At 47.4% G+C, this 22,909-nt stretch overlaps 2 protein-coding genes across 11 annotated transcripts in view; one reads left to right on the top strand and one right to left on the bottom strand.

The window, feature by feature from the left end:
- IL16 (interleukin 16) overlaps window positions 1-5,924 on the top strand; it is a 65,411-nt gene extending 59,487 nt beyond the window's left edge. For all 10 annotated transcript variants that reach the window (XM_083411818.1, XM_083411824.1, XM_083411820.1 and 7 more), the window contains 4 exons: window positions 220-321; window positions 1,097-1,346; window positions 1,961-2,086; window positions 4,402-5,924. In XM_083411818.1, the coding sequence (XP_083267944.1) occupies window positions 220-321; window positions 1,097-1,346; window positions 1,961-2,086; window positions 4,402-4,598 (675 nt within the window). In that variant the 3' untranslated portion in view covers window positions 4,599-5,924. The remainder of the gene's footprint in view (window positions 1-219; window positions 322-1,096; window positions 1,347-1,960; window positions 2,087-4,401) is intronic.
- A 1,508-nt stretch (window positions 5,925-7,432) lies between these two features.
- Window positions 7,433-17,338, bottom strand: STARD5 (StAR related lipid transfer domain containing 5). The gene is made up of 6 exons (XM_083412333.1): window positions 17,167-17,338; window positions 13,903-13,952; window positions 12,243-12,375; window positions 11,673-11,790; window positions 9,091-9,184; window positions 7,433-7,604 (listed from the first exon to the last, which is right to left on the bottom strand). The coding sequence occupies exons 1-6, from the start codon at window positions 17,254-17,256 to the stop codon at window positions 7,457-7,459; spliced, it is 633 nt and encodes a 210-aa protein (XP_083268459.1). The 5' UTR covers window positions 17,257-17,338; the 3' UTR covers window positions 7,433-7,456.
- Window positions 17,339-22,909: the final 5,571 nt, after the last annotated feature.

Raw genomic sequence — 22,909 nt, 5'->3', positions numbered from 1 at the left:
AGCAATCTTCTTGCAAAGAAAGGCTCCTGCTCCATTAATGAGCCGAAGAGGAGATTTCAGCCAAAAGAAGCTTGTCACATTGGAGAGTTGTTATGGAATCACCTCCTCCAGCCCGCTATTGAGAGCATAGGCACTCTGGCTGTTATCCCTCCTCTTCCCATTGTGTGTGCATCCTGCCACTGCCTTGACCGAGGTCCACTTTGTTCTCCCTTTGCACAGCAACTCAGCGACATTCATGTCACAATTCTGCACAAAGAAGAAGGCGCTGGTCTTGGTTTCAGCTTGGCAGGCGGAGTAGACCTAGAAAACAAAGCCATTACCGTAAGTTAGCGGAGGGTTAATTCCCCCCCCAACCCAAAGGTCACATTCTCTCATGGATGACCTTCCCAGGGAGCTACATTCCAATGGTGGGGAGGGCCAAAGGAAAAGGGGTGTGGCCAGTGACAAAAGTGGGTGGAGCTCTTACTTTTGTACATGCGATAGGCAATATTCCGGTTATATAAAATTCAGAGATTTCAACAGGCTCAGTTCAAGGACACAGTCTAGCCAGACAGCAGCATCTGCAGAGGGCATGGTGCATGACTGATGAGGGGTGTGGCCCTGTGGAAATTCCTGAGGGCCGGATAGAGAAGTCTGGGGGCCGCATTTGGCTCCAAGGTCTGAGGTTTCCCACCTCTGCCAGAAGCAATCTTGTTCTGTTAGGCTTTTCATCCCAAGGCATATGAAAAGCTATGGGCATGAAGAACGCAGTTCGCTCATTAGCAAATTATAACATTTCTGAGCATAGATTTCCAAGTCTATGATTGCATCTGACTGCTGGCTGTAGCAAGATCCTGAGCTTCGGGCAGCAAAATGTATTGGGCCAGCACTGGCAGGGACATTGCAAGTTAAATGACTTTCTACACCCTCCAGTTTTTTTAATGTGTGGAGACGGAACAGATTTGCTAATTTGGGCTGGGAGGTTTGCAGGTCCCAAGACCTGGATGGCTTTCAAAGAGGACATGGCAAATTCATGGAGGATGCATGGCTGTCTGATATGTCAAACTGAAAATGCCACACATCTTCCTTTTATGCATGTGATTGTGTTGTCTAACAGGTCCACAGAGTTTTCCCCAGTGGGCTTGCATTCCAGGAAGGAACTATTCAGAAAGGCGACGAGGTCTTATCGATAAATGGGAAGTCGCTCAAAGGCACCACTCACAACGAAGCACTGGAGATCTTGCGAAATGCCCGGCATCCGAAGCTGGCAGTCATCGTCACGAGAAAACCCAAAGAGGCTGAAAGGAGCCCCAATGTGTCCATTACATCCTCTGTATCTATAGGAAGTGAAACTTCAATGGAGTCTAGTGAGTTATTTGGTAACAAGGCTTAAATAAGCAGTAGGGTCAGGCAGTGCTATTTTTCTAGAAAAAGAGGTGCCAAAACCCACCATGAAGTCTTCCCTTGTTCTCATATACAGTGGTACCTCGGGTTAAGTACTTAATTCGTTCTGGAGGTCCGTACTTAACCTGAAACTGTTCTTAACCTGAAGCAACACTTTAGCTAATGGGGCCTGCTGCTGCTGCCGTGCCACCGGAGCACAATTTCTGTTCTCATCCTGAAGCAAAGTTCTTAACCTGAAGCACTATTTCTGGGTTAGCAGAGTATGTAACCTGAAGCATATGTAACCTGAAGCGTATGTAACCCGAGGTACCACTGTAATGGGAATGGCGCCCACCTCAGTACCCACCAGTACTGAGTTCTGGTGAGTTCTGGCTGAAAAAAAGCCCTGGGGTCAGAGATGCTGAACTTCAGCCTGAGCCCCACATTCATTTCTGGGTAACCTTCTAGGGGCCACATACTACTGCTAGGGCCAGATCCTTCCCAGCTTTTATTGGAGACGCACTCTCTCTACCACTGAGCTTCAGCTCATCCAAAACAACACACACCCCTCTGACGATATTCTGTCTTCTCCACGCAGCATCTGAAGACCTGATCTTCACAGTTATACTGGAGAAGACATCTGCAGGTTTGGGTTTCAGTTTAGAAGGAGGGAAAGGCTCCATCAACGGAGATAAGCCAATCATTGTCAACAGACTTTTTAAAGGTATGTAATGGCAGCAAAATAGTTGAGCGTTATTCTTTTTCAAACCGTAGACACTGTGATGCTCACAAAGGGTTTGCAGAGGAGGGACGGCGAACCTGTGGCCCTCTAGATATTGTTGGTTTTTCAGTCTCAGCTAGGATGGCAAACAGTAGGGGATGATGGGAGTTGTAGTTCAACATCTGCAGGGCCACAGGTTATCCATCCTTGGCATAGAGGCTCAACCCCAGGGATGTATTAAACCCCTCTGACCCTAGCAAACAGCACAGGTGCACTCATTTAACTTGGAAACGCACAGCATGTACTTTCCCCAAGGAGTTCAGTGAACTGTGCAGGACCTAACATGCAAGGTAATGTGCCCTATCAAACTCTTTACCTAGAGAGCAGAAAGGCTTATTTCCAAACATGACGCATTTAGGACCGTCTGTCTTGAGAGAATCACAGCGCCTGCTGTGGCTGCAGAGACCAGTAACTCGCAACTGGTCTTGCACTGGTTTGCTGCATTTGCAGCACCGAAGTGACCTCTCCAGGGCAAAAGCCTAGGCAGTGTGTATGGAGGTCTTGGGCTGCCAGGACAAGATCCCCCTCTCAGCCTCACTGAAAGCAGAGTACAGTGGTGCCTCACAAGACGAAAACAATCCGTTCCGTGAGTCTCTTCTCTAGCGGTTTTTTCGTCTTGCGAAGCAAGCCCATTAGCGGATTAGCGGATTAGCGCTATTAGCGGTTTAGCGGCTATTAGCGGCTATTAGCGGCTATTAAAGGCTTAAGGGATTAGCGGATTAGCTGCTAAAAGGCTATTAGCAGCTTAGTGCCTTAGAAAAAGGGGGTGGGGAGCAAAAAAAAATCGCAGGAACTCGCAAGACATTTTCGTCTTGCGAAGCAAGCCCATAGGAAATTCGTTTTGCGAAGCACCTCCAAAACGGAAAACCCTTTCGTCTAGTGGGTTTTCCGTCTTGCAAGGCATTCGTCTTGCGGGGCACCACTGTAATACATTTGGCCCCAGCTTGGCTGCAGAAGTTGCTGGAAGGAGGTGTACAAGGCACCATCCAACCATCTTATGGACTCCACTCTGGATTTGTGTAGGGTTTACTCCTCAGCCTTTTCTTTCCCCAAAGATGTCCTGCACTCCATATAAAAAGATATAACTTTGCACTGAATTTCTGACCCAATAAAAGCTGGAGTTTGCAACCTTTTGTGGCGATCACACAGGGTCCCTGGACATTTAGCGGTCTGTTGATCCCAGTGCCACCACTGTGCTCCCTTCCCTGCTGCCACCAACCAGTTACTCTCTGGTAAAACACTGAGTCCAGTCAGTTGTTAAAAGTGAACCAAAAAAAAAAAACAAGTTTATTTTACAAACATTAACAAGTTTATGGTTTCTCAGATTATATTCCTGTCAGTATCTTAACTTTAGTTTCTTTACCGGCCTATACCTTCCTAATACCTTCTGACTGATTATCTCAGCTGTTTGACTGATTCCTCTTAACAAATTCTCTCACTCTCTCACATCAGACTAGCCCAACCCACAGACATATCCTCTCTGTCTCTTCTAACTCCAGACTGTCTTCTCAACCACTCTAACTCCTCCAAAAACCCTCTTTGCTTAAACCTTAAAGGTAAAGGTACCCCTGCCCGTACGGGCCAGTCTTGCCAGACTCTAGGGTTGTGCGCTCATCTCACTCTATAGGCCGGGAGCCAGCGCTGTCTGGAGACACTTTCGGGTCACGTGGCCAGCGTGACAACGCTGCTCTGGCGAGCCAGTGCAGCACACGGAACGCTGTTTACCTTCCCGCTAGAAAGCGGACCCTATTTATCTACTTGCACTTAGGGGTGCTTTCGAACTGCTAGGTTGGCAGGCGCTGGGACCGAGCGACGGGAGCGCACCCTGCCGCGGGGATTCGAATATATACGCTGTTAACTCTGCCTCCTGGGGTTCCCATTGGTTAGTCATTTTACAATAAGTTAACCCTTTCCTTATAAACCCAGTATGATGCCACACACCTTGGCGGGCAAACGCCACACCTTTACACTGATAACATTTGCAGAATGTCTCTTATGTGTATTTTTGCCTCTGGCCCAATGGTCAAGCACAAGGGGAATTGTGGTACAATGAGATGTATAGGTCACTATGTTGGCAATCCTTGCAGTTAGGAATGGGAACTACTGGTTGTGCCAAAGGCTTCATTGGAAGAGGTGGCGTTTGGGGTTGGTTCTCCATGTGTTTGTGCTGTTTCCCATATACCATAGTCTCATATTGTACTCCTTGTACAATATGTACTCATATTGTACTCCTATTGTACTCCTTTTGCTTCTTTTAGGGGCGGCATTGGAACACAGCCCCACAGTTCAGCCTGGGGACGAGTTGTTACAGGTGCACACAACTCTGATGCAAGGACTCACTCGTTTCGAAGCCTGGAACATCATCAAGACGTTGCCCGATGGACCGATTAATGCTGTCATCAAGAGAAAAAACTCCATCAGCAAAACTACGGCATCTCTCCATGGAGAGGAATGACAGCGATTTTAAAAAAGGAAAGAACAGAGCCTGAACTGCTGCCCATGTTAAACAATGACCAAAAAAGCTTTCATTTATCACTCAAAAGCCACAAAAGACCCAGGTGCCCAGCACCAGATGTTCGTTGCGAGCGAAGAGAAAGTTGGCCAGGACTGAGAAGAGGTGTATGTCAAAAGCTTGGTTGGTCATGGTCCCAGTCTTAATAAAGCAGCTGCCGCGAGGGGTACACTAATTAAAAGGAGGCTTTGTTAGCAAGCAACTCAAGAGCCAAAACCTGTAAATCAGCTTGGGGGTGAAACAGACGCTGATGAATTAACATGTCTTGATTGCATAATGAGTGGATGAAGCACATTGCTCATGCACCCACATCTGGCAGGGAAGAGTGGCGCATGGAAGTGGTTCTGGACATATGGATCCCTTTGATGGATGGGAACCACATGTGTAGTCTAGGTGGCACGTTTTGACATGAGCCACCCTCTATTGCTGCAAGATGTAGAAAGTGGGCTCATGGTGCAACACTGACGGGAACACATGGCCTCATCACTTAAGGGCCGTGGCATGGATTGTGGGCGATTCTGGCTCAGGGACACTTGATTTAGCAACATCTTTCAACTCTGTTCTATGTTGCCCAAATAAATCATCACTGTTGTAATCGCTGTAAGTTTACTTGTAATTACCACCCACCCCTCTTTAATGAACTTGCCTGATCACTCTAAGTACCATGGCTTTCCAGCCGCAACACAAACACACCAGCGACAGTTCAAACGCACCATCTATGATGACTATGATTATGATTAATTTACAAGGTACTAACCATCTTATGGGATACGGGTGGCGCTGTGGGTTAAACCACAGAGCCTAGGACTTGCCGATCAGAAGGTTGGCGGTTCGAATCCCCGCGACGGGGTGAGCTCCCGTTGCTCAGTCCCTGCTCCTGCCAACCTAGCAGTTCGAAAGCACGTCAAAGTACAAGTAGATAAATAGGTACCACTCTGGCGGGAAGGTAAATGGCATTGCCGTGCGCTGCTCTGGTTCGCCAAAAGCGGCTTAGTCCTGCTGGCCACATGACCCGGAAGCTGTACGCCGGCTCCCTCGGCCAATAAAGCGAGATGAGCGCCGCAACCCCAGAGTCAGCCACAACTGGACCCAATGGTCAGGGGTCCCTTTACCCTTTACCTTTAACCATCTTATGGTCCATAAAAAACAAAAAGGGTAGAAGAGTTTTATTGCCTGAGCTATGTGAAGAACCAAATCGCACATGGTGGGGCTGTGAAATGGTGCAGGTAGGAGGTCACATGCTTAAATGCTTCCCTTTCTCTCCCTCTCTCTCAAAAAAATATCCCTGCACACACAAGACTAGCGTGTTAGAGAGGCGGCTAAGCCAGAACTTTTCTCCCTGATACATTGGCTTTCTATCAGCAGAGGTGGGGTTTTGTGTTATGCTCTCACCACCACCACAGACACTGTTATCTGAATGCTGTTTGGTAAATGGGAATAAGAGCAAATCCACAGCAAGGAGAATTTGTGCTAAGATTACAGTGGCATGGCTAAGGATGCCCACGAACTGTAAGGCCTTGTAGACCTAACGCCAGATCCAAGTGTGTGTGTGTGTTTATTGACTTAGAGCATTTGTACAAAGGTTCCCAGAGTTGCTTACACCTAGCCATGAAAAACAAGGCAGCTCCTGCCTGCAGGCTTACAATCTAAAAAACCCCAACAATGTAAAACACAAGGAGGAAGGGAAGAAGGCACAGGGTTACGAAGGCTTTCTTCATTCAGCTCAGTGGGGTGGAGCTGCCTTCATTGGTCAAGCAAACGAGGGCTGGGATATTTTCCCACAGTTCCATGTGTGCATTGCAGCACGCATGGGATTCTGCTTCAGGCTGCTAGGCTACCCAGATCTTATCGATCTGGATTGCAGCTGACTTTACAGGCAGGTGATCACAGGTCACGTGCTTCCCACCCTAGGGGAGAAGTGTGCAGATAATTTGCTTTCAAGAGCCATCCCCACCCACGGTTTTTCCTGCTAGCATGTTTTGCCTGTCATGCAAGCAGCACCTGACTCCTTGGTGCTTGGATTGGAAAGGCATCATTAGAATGAACGACATTTGAGTCTATACAGTGGTACCTCGGGTTAAGAACTTAATTCGTTCTGGAGGTCCGTTCTTAACCTGAAACTGTTCTTAACCTGAAGCACCACTTTAGCTAATGGGGCCTCCCGCTGCCGCCATGCCGCTGGAGCACGATTTCTGTTCTCATCCTGAAGCAAAGTTCTTAACCCGAGGTACTATTTCTGGGTTAGCGGAGTCTGTAACCTGAAGTGTCTGTAACCCAAGGTACCACTGTATAGACATCTGGACAAGCAAAGACATCACTGCAGAGGTGGTAGCGGCTCCAGAACACACACACAAAAATGTTCAGGGATTCCAGAGGTGTTTTAAAGTGGGATGGGACTCATGACAGCCCAGGATTAAAAAACCTGGAATCAAAAGGGAAAACTTTGCTATACTGGAAAACCACAGTTCATAATTATTATGGAATGGCAAAAGAACTAGGACAGGGGTAGCCAATGTGGTCTCCCCACCCCACGCCACCCCAAATGCTGTTGGGACTCTCAATACCCACCAGCCCAGGATTATACCAAAGTACTGTAAGGCAAGTCCTGTGGATGTCAAGGCATCTGTTAAAAATCTTCCCCAACTAAAAACCAATGGGATTTGCAATTGCTTAACTTTGTTTCAATCATGCCCCAAAGCTGCCACAGTTTTGAATCCCACATCCCCACATTACTTGCAGAGGGCAATCACAGAATTCTGTGCGCACACATGTGCAACTGGAGTTTGTTGGTTTTTAATTGCTTAAGCCGCTAGTTTCAACACTGCTTTGGTCAGATTGCTGTAAAAACCGGTCATGCTGCTTGGGAAGAAGGACTCCACAACTGTTTGAGGAAGGTTGCCGCCTAGGTCTGTCTGAAAGAAAGTGAGGAGTTGCGTCTTACATGGCTCTCTGTAGGGAGAGAAACAAACCAAAAAGCCCCAAATAAGTCAGCAGAAATCACCAGTTTTAGCCAAAGATGCAGGACAGCCCATTCCTGTAGTCCCACCCATGTGGCCCAAGTTTCCGATATTTGAAGCACTATGATACCACTTCATGAAGTCATGGTTTCCCCAAAGAATTCTGGGAGCTGTAGTTCGTTAAGGGTGCTCAGAGTTGTTAGGAGGCCCCTATTCCCCTCACATAGTTGTAATTCCCTGAGTTCCCTGTGAAGAGGGATTGGTTGTTAAATCACTCTGAAAAATGTAGCTCTGTGGGAGGAGCAGAAGTCTCCTGACAACTCTCAGCACCCTTTGAAAACTACAGCTCCCAGAATGCTTTGGGGGGAAACCACGCCTGTTTAAATTGGTATCACAGTGCTTTTGTATGATGTTAATGTGGCCATTATCAATAGCAGGACATGTGGCAATGTCTCCCATGTTGCATTATAAATTTAATTATGGTACCATTTTAATTATGATACCATTTTAACTCGAATGGCTTCCCTCAGAGAATCCTGGGGATTGTGGCCTGTTGAGGGTACAGAGAATTGCTTGTAATTCCCAGAATTCTTTAGGAAGAGAGATTGATTGCTACACCACTCTGGGAATGTGTGTGCTGTTTTAGCCCCATACAGCAACAGTGCTCAAAGCCTGCATATATTGGAAATAAGAGGGCATTATGATACTCTGGCTTCAAAGGCCCCAACCTCCCAGAAGCCTTTGCAAAAATGAACCAGGAAGAAGCTGCTCACAGGGCAATCAGCCATTTTACCTGCAGTAAGCTGACTGCATCTCTCAGCAAATTCAGTCTCCTTGTATCAAATCGGCCTTTAGAGGCTTTAGCATCTAGTTGGATGGTGGGCAAAACTTTCCCTAAACTTTGCAACAACTCCTCCCACTCAATGAAAGCAAGAACCCAACAACATGCACCATATATATACAGTGGTACCTTGGTTCTCAAACAACTTGGAACCCTAACATTGCAAACCCGGAAGTGTTCCGGTTTGTGAACTTTTTTTGGAAGCTGAACGTGCTCCGTTTTGAGTGTTACGCTTCCAGTTTGAGTGCCACACTTCTGTTTTGACTGTTATACTGACGTCTGTCTGTTTTTGCTATTTATTTTGCGTTTTTGTGGCTTTGTTTTGTCTTTGTGACTGTGTGGAACCCAGTTCAGCTACTGATTGATTGATTGTGTGACTGAAGTACATTGTTTATTGCTTTCATTTTGTAGATCAGTGGTTTCGTTAGATAGTAAAATTCATGTTAAATTGCCCTTTTAGGGGTTGTTTTTAAAAGTCTGGAATGGATTAATCCGTTTTGCATTACTTTCTATGGGAAAGCGTGCCTTGGTTTTGGAATGCTTTGGTTTTGGAATGGACTTCCCAAACGGATTAAGTTTGAGAACCAAGGTACCGCTGTACATGCTTGTGGTACTACAACATTTCCACCCATCTTACCCTGGGGCCGGGATGCAGAAACAGCCGCAGGGATAATTAAGGCCTCTCACGTAACTTGGTTGAAGTTGGCAGAGCGGGTGCTCCACATTGGTTGCTGCAAGGAAGAGATATGAAAATAATGCACAAGATAAAGTCCGTTTAGTGCTTTGGGGAAAAGAAAGCCTTTTCAATTTTATAATAATAGTAGAAATACAGTTGTACCTTGAATCCCCAATGCCCTGGAACTCAAACGTTTTGGCTCCCAAATGCCGCAAACCCGGAAGTGATTGTTCCGGTTTGCAAACGTTCTTTCGGAACCTGAACATCTGATGGGTCGTCTGTGGCTTCTGATTGGCTGCAGGAGCTCTGATTGGCTGCAGAAGCCACAATTTGGTTTTCAAACATTTTGGAAGTAAAACGGACTTCCAAAACGGATTCCGTTCGACTTCCAAGGTACAACTGTAATAAAACAGCAAGAGGAGTGTGTCAGGGAACTGCCATCAGTGCCGGAGGGAGAGAGCAAAAGCCAGAGGGATTATAGAGAGCCTCCAGGGATCGGGAGAAGCAGCTCCTCTTCTGGGGAAGAGACTAAACGCAGCTCCAGTGGAGAGGAGGTGCAGGAGTCGGATGTGGCGAGGCAGTCCCATGACTCCTTGCCTGGGACAAGCGGGGAAGGAAGGGGTCCTCCGCTGCCCACGCCCTCTCTGCGCAGAAGGCTTTCGCGCAGAGAGGGAAGGCGGAGACTCGGCGTCAAGGAGCTTCTTTGCTGGAAGACGTTTAAGAAACGCCCACTTGCGGATTCTGCCAGCGATTGAGACAGCCACGGGTGAGTGGCTAAAGTTTACATTAGCAGCCAGCCAGGGAGAGGTGCCCTGCTTGCGCACGAGCAACCCCTTGTAAACTGTCAGGGAACTGCCATCGGAGCCAGAAGAAGAGGGAGGGCTCCAGAGGGATTCCGGAGAGCATCCTGGGAGGGAGAGAAGCAGCACATCTTCTGGGGAAGGAAATCAGCGTAGCACCAGTGGAGGAGGGGGGCAGATGGGGGAAGCGGCGAGGTGGCTCCAAGACTCCTCTCCGGGGACCAGCAGGGAGAGCACGGGTCCTCCGATGCCCACACCCTCCCTGCGCAGAAGGCTTCCGTGCAGGGAGAGTAGGCGAAGACTAGGCGTCAAAGAACTTTTATGCTGGAAGAAGTTCAAGAAATGCCCACTGATGGATTCTGCCAGCGATTGAGACAGCCACGGGCGAGTGGCTGTCCAGACAGAAAGGGTTCACTGAGGCAACCCACCCAGGTGTGGCGCCGATTTACGCACGAGCAACCCCTAGAACCATTACATAAACCTAACAGATTGGAACACTTTTAAGGCCAGGGTGAGGTGCAACATTATAATGCAATATCTCGCTCAGAATGAGGCAGCTTCTTATGTTTCTTTATCCATGAGGACTAGAGTCTTACTTTATTTTTAGGGGAAAGTCCACTCATTGGTAGAACATCTGCTTGGCATGCATCCCAAGGACCATAATTTCCCACTGTCAGTCGGTGTAGAAAAGTACACACCCTAGAATGGACCAACCGTCTCATTTGATGCAAGGTAGCTTTCTAGGTGGCAAGAAGCACAAAGTTTGCAGCAGGGGGTAGGCCAGTGTGTGTGTGTGTGCACGCACGTGTGCATCATATTGATTTGAAATAGCCAGTTAATTGCTTAGTTGCCAGCTTCTAGGAATTTTTTGTTTTTTAGTTGGTGGGGATCAAAACTGAAATTTTCAGGCTGTTGCATTCGGTGCTACGTATGAGATTCTTGGGTCTCTCACCTATGCTGTTATGGAATGGCTACTGGCTTTCAGAGCATCAGTTCACACATGTGAGACCATTGCTTGATGGCAGCAATATCTAAGAAGTGGTGTGTGTGTGTGTGTCATAGCTGTCAACTTACAGATTTGAAAATAAGGGATCAGCAGCCAAAATAAGGGATTTTCTGGACACAGGTATGTTCAACTTCTGAGCCCCTCCGAGCCAAAGGCAGAAAGCCCAGCCAACAGCCAAACAAAGCCTCAAGCGGTGGTTCCCACAGCGCAGCAACCCAGCAAAGGGGATGCTGCAAGGAAAACCACCGTCAGCTCTCCGCTGGGAAGCGCTGAGCAAAGGCGAGTCCCTAGGCAACGCGGCCGATTTGATCGGCACAAGGCATGCAAGCTCCACCCCCCAGTCATTCTTAGACGCCTTATTGGGTGAGCAACGCAGCCAAGCAACACAGTTGGAGCCTCCCTCCTCCCTAGCCGACAGGGAGGGAGGGAGAAGAGCTGCTTCCTTTGAAACCCGTGAAATTTAAGGGACATCATCAATAAGGGACAGCAGCGGGACACGGCGCTGGGATAAGGGAGTTTCCCGCCAAATAAGGGACAGTTGACAGCTATGGGGAGTGTGTGTGTGTGTGTGTGTGTGTGTGTGATGGCGCATGACAGGTCAAGCACCACAGAAAGAGAATTTCCTGGTTGCCTCAGGTTGCTGCCTGTCCATACCCACAGCCACTGGTATTGAGTACTCACACTAACATGGGCACCAGCCTCTGGGGGCCAATATATTTAGGCTTTGGCCATCTTACCATTAGATGTGATGGTTCCATCCTCATCCCGCTTAATCAGGACGACGTCTATGAACTCCCTCGGAGAGATGATCTTCATAAAAGCCGACGGTGTGATAGTTCTGACTATGGAAACGTCCTACAAAGCACATACCAGGGTTATGATGTAATATTGGGGCGTATTTGTTGATCTACTGCAGGTACCCTATCCCGGCCTTCATCTGCACCATACATTTAAAGAAGTATCATACTCCTTTAAACAGTTATAACTTCCCTCAGAGAATCCTGGGAGTTGTATTTTATTAAGGGCACCAAGAGTTGTTAGGAGACTCTGATTCCCCTCCGGAGCTGTAGTTCCCAGAGTTCCCTGGGAAGAGGGATTGATTGCTAAACCACTATAGGAAATGTAGCTCAGTGAAGGGAATAAGGTTCTCTAACGTCCTTTCATTACCCTTAACAAGCTACATTTTCCATGATTTTGGGGACTGTTTAAAAGTGAAATGAGACTACTTTAAATGTTAAGCGCAGATGGATCCAAAATGTAGCAGCTGCACTTTACCAGTTGCCACAGTCCAACTGTGTTATACTTACTTCGCTAATCTCTTCAACGACTTCAATCTCCTTCACGTTTGGATCCCATTTTTCTCGAAGTCCACCCGTCTCTGGTTTCAAACATTTAAAGACATCCTCCGGTTTTGCAGGCATAATCCCTTCCGCTTTGTATCTTTCAGGGGAAGGAAGAACAAAAGGGACATACAGACATAAACAAATCATTAAAAAATTGACCTCATTTTATTTCGGTCTCCGTAGGCAGACCTCTGGTGCTAGAGATGATAGGATCCCATTCCAGACTAAAGATTTTTCAATGTCCCATCCACATGATAAACTCAAATCAAATGCCATGTGTATTGGAAATGCATCATTCATGCCAATGGCTTTGCTTTGGTCTTGTACTTAACAATCCACCTGCTCCTACAGGTGACTACAAATTTCATACAGGTATGGGCTTGTGGAGGAGAGATGGATTGCTCCATCCCTCTTTCCTCCAGCTCGCTCGGTGTCTGTGCTAGTTGGGGAGAAAGGGGAGTCTCCCTACAACCAGTATGCACACACAGTGGGTTGATGTAGGGCGGGGAGTGACAAGTCACCCTGTTCTTCTTCCCATAGTCCACTTGGTAAGGTAAAGGTAAAGGTACCCCTGCCCGTATGGGCCAGTCTTGCCAGACTCTAGGGTTGTGCGCCCATCTCACTCAAGAGGCCGAGGGCCAGCGCTGTCCAGAGACACTTCCGGGTCACGTGGCCAGCGTGACAAAGCTGCATCTGGCGAGCCAGCGCAGCACACGGAAACGCCGTTTACCTTCCCGCCGTTAAGCGGTCCCTATTTATCTACTTGCACCCAGGAGTGCTTTCGAACTGCTAGGTTGGCAGGCGCTGGGACCGAGCAACGGGAGCGCACCCCGCCGCGGGGATTCGAACCACCGACCTTTCGATCGGCAAGTCCTAGGCGCTGAGGCTTTTACCCACAGCGCCACCCGCATCCCCTAGTCCACTTGGTAGAAGGCATTTTTAAAAATTAGTCTGCCAGTTGGTTGGAGGCTATGTGGGGAGGTTGGGGAGAAAATCTGCTCCCAACAGAATATTAAAAACACGATAAAAGATCAAACATTAAAAACTTCCCTATACAGGGCTGCCTTCAGATGTCTTCTAAGAGTCAGATTTCCTGGATGGGAGGGCATTCCACAGGGCGGGTGCCACTACCAAAAAGGTGCTCTGCCTGGTTCCCTGCAACCTCACTTCTTGCAGTGAGGGAACCGCCGGAAGGCCCTCAGTGCTGGACCTCAGTGTCTGGGCAGAACAATGGGGGTGGAGACGCTCCTTCAGGTTTACTGAGCCAAGGCCATTTAAGGCTTTAAAGGTCAGCACCAACACTTTGAATTGTGCTCGGAATGTACATTTGATAACTCAGATGTATAAAAACTGAATGGAAACTGCCCGTTCAATCCTATACTCAAGTTATTTGGCAATAGGCCCCAGTGGAACTTATTTCTGAACAGACATATATTTTTATTTATTTATTATTTATTAAATATAGATACTGCCCTTCATCAAAAGATCTCAGGATGGGTCATAGAATATATAGGATTGTACTGCAGATGTGACCAAAGTGGTGGGATTTACTTTATTCCCCAAGTAATTTACCTCCTAAATAAATATGCTCATTTTGGGTGTATGTGTGTACAACTTTACTTACATGTTTCCACGAAACTCAGTTGATGGTCTCCAAGATATTGAAACTTCATTCTAGAAAAATTAAATTAAATCAGTCAAAATCCACTCCTACACTATAACTGTGTCAATTGAGATTATTTTTAAAAAAACTTTTTTTAAAAAAACTCAGCAATTATATAGCACTTTAGAAGTATTTCAAGCTCTCTCAGTATTATCTCAGTATTTTCCACAGGGTCCTGTAAGATAGTTAGAATGAATATCCTCTTATATTGCAGGTGGGGAAACATGCTTGAGACAGAGTGTGTGTCTTAAACCAGTGTGCTGAATTAGTTAGAACGCTGGATTAAATTCAGGGAAATGCAGGTTTGAATCCCTACTCAGCCCTGAAATTCACTGGGTGTTTCACTCTGATGGTGTTTCCTGCTTGGCAGGGGGTTGGACTCGATGGCCCTTGTGGTTTCTTCCAACTCTATGATTCTATGATTCTATGGGTTATCTTGTGACAGTCACCAACTCTCTGTCTTACATCTTACAGGTTTGCTGAAAAGACAAATGATTAGGATACAATCCAAGTTGCTTTCTTCTCCTTGACGGCAATGTAGGATACAAATGCACCAATAAATGCACCATTCATATTTGGAAGACTTGTTTATTTGTTTCAGGGGAATAATGCCAAGGACCAGCATTCAAATAGGGTACCATTCAAAACAAAGAGGTCTGCAGCACTTCAAAGGCTAGCACATTTAGTGTGGTATCAATGTTCATAGACTAGACCAGCCTGTCTATAAACAAACGGAACTGCCTTATTTGAAGTCAGACCATTGGGTCCATCTAGATCAATATTATCTACACTGACTGGCAATACTGCAAATGGCACCTGGGACTTTCTGCAGTGGATGTTCTACAGAGCATCATCAGGAACAGAGCCGGCTTCTCCCAATATCTATGGGTGCAGTGAAGCTGTTCATTTCTGCCTGTGTATACACCAGGGGGCAGGGACAAGACAGGGGTGCCTTTACACTATGCCAAGGTATTCACACAAGAGACAAATGAGGAACGCCTTAAGGAGCCCGATCAGTGAGAAGTTGGTTTGAGAAATACACACTAACAGTGATATCTTAAAACAAAACACAGGATACATGTGCATTTTGGTTTTCCCCGCAAATTTTTGTTATTCATTTTATAACACAAATAAAAAACAAAGACAGAAAAGACAAACAATACAAACAAATTCTTGTCATATCCTTATTTTTCTAAACATTGTTAAGTTGGCTTCCCCAAGTCCCACCTATCTGATTTTCATTTTACTTCATCTTTAGCAGTTTACCGTACATATATCATAATTTCTAACCATCTTTTTTATCATACTTAAAATAACTTCACATTTTATCACTTACAAATAATACTATTTTAAAATACCCTATCTTCTACGTCTAACCCTACAGCCTATATCCACTTCCAAAGCTATTCTAAAGTTTAAACATGAACATATTTTTTCAAATATTCCTTAAACTTCTTCCAGTCTTCTTCCACCGTCTCTTGTGGATTTTGGAGAACGTTTGTATATAATTTTTATTGAATTGTCTGTTTTACAATTTAAAGTACAGTGGTACCTTGGGTTAAGAACTTAATTCGCTCCGGAGGTCTGTTTGTAACCTGAAACTGTTCTTAACCTGAAGCACCACTTTAGCTAATGGGGCCTCCCGCTGCCGCTGCGCTGCTGGAGCACGATTTCTGTTCTTATCCTGAAGCAAAGTTCTTAACCCGAGGTACTATTTCTGGGTCAGCAGACTCTGTAACCTGAAGCGTCTGTAACCTGAAGTGTCTGTAACCAGAGGTACCACTGCACTAGTGAAAACAAGTTTGGCAGCTGCAGCTTCCTTGAAACCACATTGTCTCCTCCCAGCTGGCAACATCACACTGTAGCATGTCCTCAGATGCACCAATGAGACCTGCTGATGCCTCCCCCCCCCCCCCCGCCTCCAGGCTGAACAATGAGTGTCACATTGCTTGCTTGTTCGCGGCAGGAACAGACACCAAAGAGCATTCAAGGGGAGAGGGAACTGAATGAATTCCCTCCAACATTTCAGAGATGCAGGGGCCGCGGCGTGGGGGGGGGGGAGATTACAAGCCCCTCTTCACGCACTTGGAAAAGGTTCATGCCCTCTCTCGCCCCTTCCAAATAACGCATTGTTCCCCATTTTCTCTCCAAGGTTTCCTTTTCAGATCATCCATGAATCTGCCCAACCCTATTTGAAAGCCACCGCTGCCTCTTGTGGCAGCGAGTTCCACAGATTTAACTGTGCTCTGGGTGAATTGCTCTCTCTTTATCTTCTAGCATTCAGCTGTATCTTATGTCCAATACAGTGGTACCTCGGGTTACAGACGTTTTAGGTTACAGACACTTCAGGTTACAGACTCCGCTAACCCAGAAATAGTACCTCGGGTTAAGAACTTTGCTTCAGGATGAGAATAGAAATCGCGCGGCGGCAGCAGGAGGCCCCATTAGCTAAAGTGGTGCTTCAGGTTAAGAACAGTTTCAGGTTAAGAAAGGACCTCCGGAACGAATTAAGTTCTTAACCCGAGGTACCACTGTACTTCTAGCGTTACGAGAGATGGGGCTTTTCCCTCTCCACTTTCTCCAACGCCAGACACAGTTTTATACACTGAGTTACTACTGTTCCTCCTTTCCAATAACCCGTGCGCCCACCCCACGCTGTAAGGTCCCGGGGGACACAAGCCAGAACAGATGCCTTCTCAACACACAGCAGCTACAGCACACAGCAGCTACAGCAACACACAGCAGCTACAGCAAAGCGTCTCGTGGCCCCGGAAAGAACCTTTTGTCACCAATTCCTTCTGCTGCTGCCAAAGCAGACAAACAGGGATAGATTAGAGGAAGCAGCTTGGTGGCATTTTGCGTCCCTGCGCTGCGCATTAAATGCACGCACGAGGGAAGCCACCCACCACATGCCGGGCCAGCTTCTTTTTCCACCTGCCAGCCCGGACCGGCAGCGGCTCACTCAGGACGAACAAGCTAGGCGCATCGCCCCGTCCATAAGCGCTACAATCCTAGAATTGTAGAGTGGAAGGGACCCCGAGAGTCATCCAGTCCACCCCCCTTCCCCTGCGTGCGCAATGCATGAATCTCAACTAAGGCATCCATGACAGATGGCCATCCAACCTCTGCTTCAAAGGGAGAGTCACCAGGATTTTACCCCCTCTCAGCCAGGCTGCAGCGGTGAGAAGGGGGGCAACCTCTCCAAGCGCGCCGCGCGGGCCTCACCGTGCGCTTGCAGCTGCGCCATCCGCTGCAGTCCTTGCGATAGCTCTGCATGCGCTCCGCAGCCCAGCGGGCGGCCTCCCGGTAGTCCATGTCGCCGAGCGGGAGGGCAAAATGGCTCTGGCGCTGCCGGCTGCTGGCCCAGAAGCTCGGAAGCGGGGGAACGGAGCTGCCCAGGCCGGCCCAGAAAAGGGGCCGAGCCTCTGCGGGGAAGCGCCCCCGCCTGGAGGCAGCATCGCGGCGCCGGGGCCGCTCTCCTCGGCTTGTCCCAGGGAGCGCCGCTTGCGCACGGGGGCGGATCAACGGCCCGGAGCGAAGCGACGGTTCCCGTGTAAACGAAGGAAGAGGGAAGAGGTTTGTTGCGTGCCATCGCTTGCTGAATCGGGTGGGGGAGGGAGGGTGGCTGGCTGCCGGTCTCCCGCTTCCCCCTCCCCGCGCCGCGCTTTTAAAGGAGAAGAAGGCGCATGCCTTTCATCCATCCAAGTGGAAATTAAAGCAGCGCACAACCTTAGCCTCTCTCCGTCAATGGGTTGCCGGGGTAATATTTCAAAAATAAGGGTCACTTTGCCACGGGAGTGTCCTATATATGGGAACACCCAGTACATTTTAATTGAAGCGGGAATAAAAGTTGGTACTATAAAATTAGAGGCCGTGCGCCCAGGAACCTTTCGCAGTTCAGTTTCCAGTCGCGTTACTGGCAGGATTCCAGAAAGCACTAACAAGAACAATCAGCAAAGCATCGGGTAGCAACTTAAAGGGTAAGCAAGACATTACTGGAGTATGTATGAGTTTTTGTAGGATACAAGCAACTCTGCAAAATGCATGAAGTGTTTATGCTCAGTTGGCAGGTAAGAAAAGAAAAAAAGGGGGATGGTGCTACATGTGTTTGAAATATGATTTATTTCAGCCCCGATGTGTTTTTTGGAACAAATCCTTCCTTAGGCTAAAAACGTGAAGCCTTTATTCCAAAATAAGTCAGGCCTGGAATAAATCTTATTTCAAGCACCTGATGTTTTTCCTCTTTCCACCTCTGCTAGTAGTGTGTTCTCCATTTTTTAAAAAAAGTTATACAGTGGTACCTCGGGTTAAGCACTTAATTCGTTCCGGTGGTCTGTACTTAACCTGAAACTGTTCTTAACCTGAAGCACCACTTTAGCTAATGGGGCCTCCTGCTGCCGCTGCGCCGCCGGAGCATGATTTCTGTTGTCATCCTGAAGCAAAGTTCTTAACCCGAGGTACTATTTCTGGGTTAGCGGAGTCTGTAACCTGAAGCGTATGTAACCCGAGGTAACACTGTACTGAAGTAGCCAATGTGGTGTCCTATTGTTGGTGGTGGACCAAAACTCCCATCATTTCATGGGCATAGCCAGGTGGGTGCAGCGGAGCAGCTGCCCCCCCCCCATCAAGTAAATAAAAGTACTTAGCTAACTGACCAACTGAGTCGCAGATAGCTCGGTTCTACCCCGCCCAAAACAAAAGGCCTCACCCCCAACATAAATCCTGCATCTTCCCTGACCATTGGTCATGCTGGCTAAGTCTGCTGGGTGTTGCAGTCCAGCAATCCCTGTGCTCTATAGATAGGAAGCTGCCCACAGTTTGTCCCATCTGGTTCAGTACTGTCTACTGGGACTGGCAGGGGCCTCTCCAAAGGTTTAGGCTTTGCCATCACTTGATCCTGAAGATGCCAGGGACTGAACCCAGGGCCTTCTGCATGATGATCATGACAACTGAGCTGCAGATGGGACAGGAAAGGGTGTGAAAGTATTACTGAAAAATAAGACCCAAAGACCCAGCTGCAGGAGAGAGATGTGCCACAGCCATGTCCAATTTGTTTCCACTAATCCTCCTGAGAGTCCAGTTTCACCAGCTGTAACAGAAAGGCAATTGCGTGGACAGGCGGAGCCCCCCCAACCCCAGACGACCCCTGAGTGGAATAATGACTCGTGAGAACATGCTATGGGATTAAAATTGGCCACAACTTTATTACGTTTCAGATGTAGGGAGACCTTGGCTCAGGCACTGGGCGTTTATCCTTCCCAGTCCCCAGACGGGGATCTGGGAGACATCAGGGTTATCCAGAATGTGTGGGGATTGGGCTGACTCTGGAGAACATATGTTCAAGCAGAGAACCCACCCCCTGTTTTGCCCCCGTTGGAGGGGAGAGCAATGACAACCTCTTGGCGTATGGCCAATGCCACCCCTCAAAACCCCCTTAACGGGGAACCCTGGGATCACCACCACAACGGGGCGTGGGTCACCGCTTCACCACCACCCCATTTAGGGAAGATAGACTAAAGGATTTCGCCCAAGGCCTGAAACTGCCAAAGTTGTGACGTTTTGCTACGGGAAAGGCAAAACCTGCCAATGCAGGGAAATTCCTTTCTGGCCTTTCAACAGCTACTCTGAAGTAGCAGCGCCTGTGTACCTGTGGAGAAGAGGTTACTCTGCAAAAGAAGACTTAACTGAGGGAGGGCAGGGTGGGAGAAGCTCTGGAGTCAACTGACACTTCACAGGTAAGATTCACTTTCTGTTGTGTGGGCAGGGCAGTCCCTCCCCTTACCTGGCCGATCCCCTGGCAATGCCTCCCTAGGTGGGATTGGGCGATTGGCTGAGGTAGGCGGAGACCTCCAGGTATCCAGCCTGGGGAGGATGAAGCCAGCCTGAACTACCAGGGGCGCACTGGGATTTGGGGGTCTGCACATGACCATGCAAAAGGCACCCCCATTTGATGTGGGGAGCGGTCATTGCTAGCACGCAATGGCATATATTGCCTGTTGCAAAGGGATGCTTCCAATCTGTTGAGCTGGAATTCATGTGTAATTTGACACTATCAGATTTGGGCTCAACAGAGACTGGGTGTGGCTAGCTCACTGTAGAAAGTAAATGTGCCCTCTGTTCGTGCCTGCTACAAATCTTGCTTTGCCAGCTGGGAGAGGATTACGCCCACTCCGGTTGAACCTTTTACACTTTCGACTGGATCTTGTTTTCACTTATGCTCTATTTAACACGCCTCTCTCTTTCATTGCCAGTCTTCTCATATAGCAAGAAGCCTCGTCCTCCCCACTTCCTGGCATCTGCAGATATGGCTGGGGAAGGCATCTGTCTGAAACCCCAAAGAGCCACTGCCAGTTGCTGTAGACCAGGGTTTCCTAAACCTGGGTCTCCAGCTGTTTTGGGACTACAATTCCCATCATCCCTGACCACTGGGTCCTGCTAGCTAGGGATGATGGGAGTTGCAGTCCTAAAGCAGCTGGAGACCCAAGTTTGGGAAACCCTGCTCTTGACAATATCAAGCTAAATCAATAATCTTCAGCCTTTTCAGACTCAAGGACCATCATTTCCATGATATATCTGTATGTTGGTAGTGCTGCCATGGTGGCCCAGCTTAGACAAGGTTGTGGCCCAGTACTGCATTCTCCTGGTCTCCAGCCAATGAGGCAGATGAACTGAAGGTTTGGTTTGGTTTAAGCAGATTGCGAATGCAAAATGGAGAAGGGTCAGAGTTCTTAAGCTCCTGGGAGGAAAGATGGACTATAATAATTTGCACAGTGGTACCTTGGTTCTCAAACGCCTTGGTATGCAAACGACTTGGAACCCAAACACTGCAAACCCAGAAGTAACTTTTTTTGGAAGCCGAACGTACTCCGTTTTGAGTGCTATACTTACGTTTTTAATGCCACACTTCCATTTTTAGTGTTATGCTGTGGTCTGTCTGTTTTTCCTATTTATTTTGCGTTTTTGTTTTTGTGGCTCTTTTTTGTTTTGTGACTGTGTGGGACCCAGTTCAGCTACTGATTGATTGATTGTGTGACTGCAGTACATTGTTTATTGCTTTCATTTTATGGATCAATGGTCTCGTTAGATAGTAAAATTCATGTTAAATTGCTGTTTTAGGGGTTGTTTTTAAAAGTCTGGAACAGATTAATCTGTTTGGCATTACTTTCTATGGTAAAGCGTGCCTTGGTTTTGGAACGTTTTGGTTTTGGAACGGACTTCTGGAACAGATTAAGTTTGAGAACCAAGGTACCACTGTAGTCTCCAAGGTGCCATCAGACTTTTTGCTTCACTATAAAGTTACCCTTGTGGAGTACGTCACTAATAAAATAAGGAGGCAGGGTTTACAGACCAACCCTGCAATCTGTTTTTGCCTCCACCTTCCATAAAATGTGGAAGAACCAGTTTCGCTGCTACTGTGTGTAAACATATGAGTCCAGCCTCTCACCTCCTCTGTGTTAGGGTCAGCCCAATATATTTTGCTGTTTCAGTGAGATTTGTCCTCACTTCTTAGAACAATTAAACTTTAAACTGATTTATAATATTGCAGCCTTAGTCATTATATTGGAAACGGGCACCGTGCAAAACTGAAGCAAAGCAGATACTAAGCACTGATGTTAAGAAGGGAATTGACCAGACGTGAGTTTTCAACTACTGCTTTTAATATTTTATTTAATGCCAGTGATGAGCACTGTATTGTACAGAGTTAGAAAGTGCACTGTTGATCTGGAGGCAGAACAGGCAATGAGGTGTTAAGTAGGTTTGCAATCTGAAAGTGGTTGTCATACAAACTCAGAGCAAGGAGGAGCCAATCTGAGTGATTTTATACAGCCAGGTGGAACCCTATTGGGCTACCTGTGTCACGTGGCAACTGCTGAACTGGAAGATGTAGTACTATCCTCCAGCCATAGGTGGTACCCAAGCATAACAGAGAGCAACTCAGCATCGCCACCTTCTGGCAATGACTCAGAATACAATACTTCCTGTTGTGTTCTTATACAAACTTAACCCTTTTGAATGCATTGTGGCTTACTTGTGAGTATACTTAGATTGGATACACCAAGATTCATGAGAGGGTGGAATAAGCTTCACACAATGGTTTCTGTACATTTCTTTTGAGTGCTTTTAAATGCCTTTGTCTACCGCTGCAATATCATTTCACAGTAACAGTTTAGCCACAAATGATTGAATATAGAGAATCTTGCTCAGTATAAGGACTGATTGGTATCTGCTCCAAGTACAATGCAATCGCCTCTTTGCTTCAAAACATTTTTTGTAGCAGGGATGTGTACCATGTGGCACTCTGGGTATGGCTGGACCCCAGCTGCTATCAGCCCCAACCAGCATGGCCAGTTGGGTTGATAGGAGTTGTGGTTCACCAAACCCAGAAAGTGGATCTCAGCTTGCCTGCCTATTTGGCCAATACCAGGTGGGCTGGGGCAGATCAGACTCTGGTCCACCCCATGGGTTTTTAATCCCGTGGCCTGCCCTACCCTTCGTCCAGTTTTGAAAAACCTTTCCTGCATGGGGGAGACACAGAGTACAGTGGTACCTCAGTTTTTGGACGTCTCCGTTGCCGAACGTTTTGGTTTTTGAAAGCCAAAAACTTGGAAGTACAGTGGTGCCTCGCAAGACGAAATTAATTCGTTCTGCGAGTCTCTTCGTCTAGCGGTTTTTTCGTCTTGCGAAGCAACCCTATTAGCGGCTTAGCGGATTAGCGCTATTAGCGGTTTAGCGGGTATTAAACCCTATTAGCGGCTATTAAAGGCTTAGCGGCTTAGCTGCTAAAAGGCTATTAGCGGTTTAGCGGCTTAGAAAAAGGGGGTGGGAAGCGAAAAAAAATCTCAAGACTCGCAAGACATTTTCGTCTTGCGAAGCAAGCCCATAGAGAAATTCGTCCTGCGAAGCGCATCAAAAAACGGAAAACCCTTTTGAGGCATTCGTCTTGCGGGGCACCACTGTAAATGCTTTC

Source organism: Podarcis tiliguerta (assembly GCF_965153285.1).
Source record: "Podarcis tiliguerta genome assembly, chromosome: 14".
NCBI lineage: Eukaryota > Metazoa > Chordata > Lepidosauria > Squamata > Lacertidae > Podarcis > Podarcis tiliguerta.
Note: the sequence above shows the minus strand (reverse complement) of the source record. Positions and strands in the feature narration are given on the sequence as shown.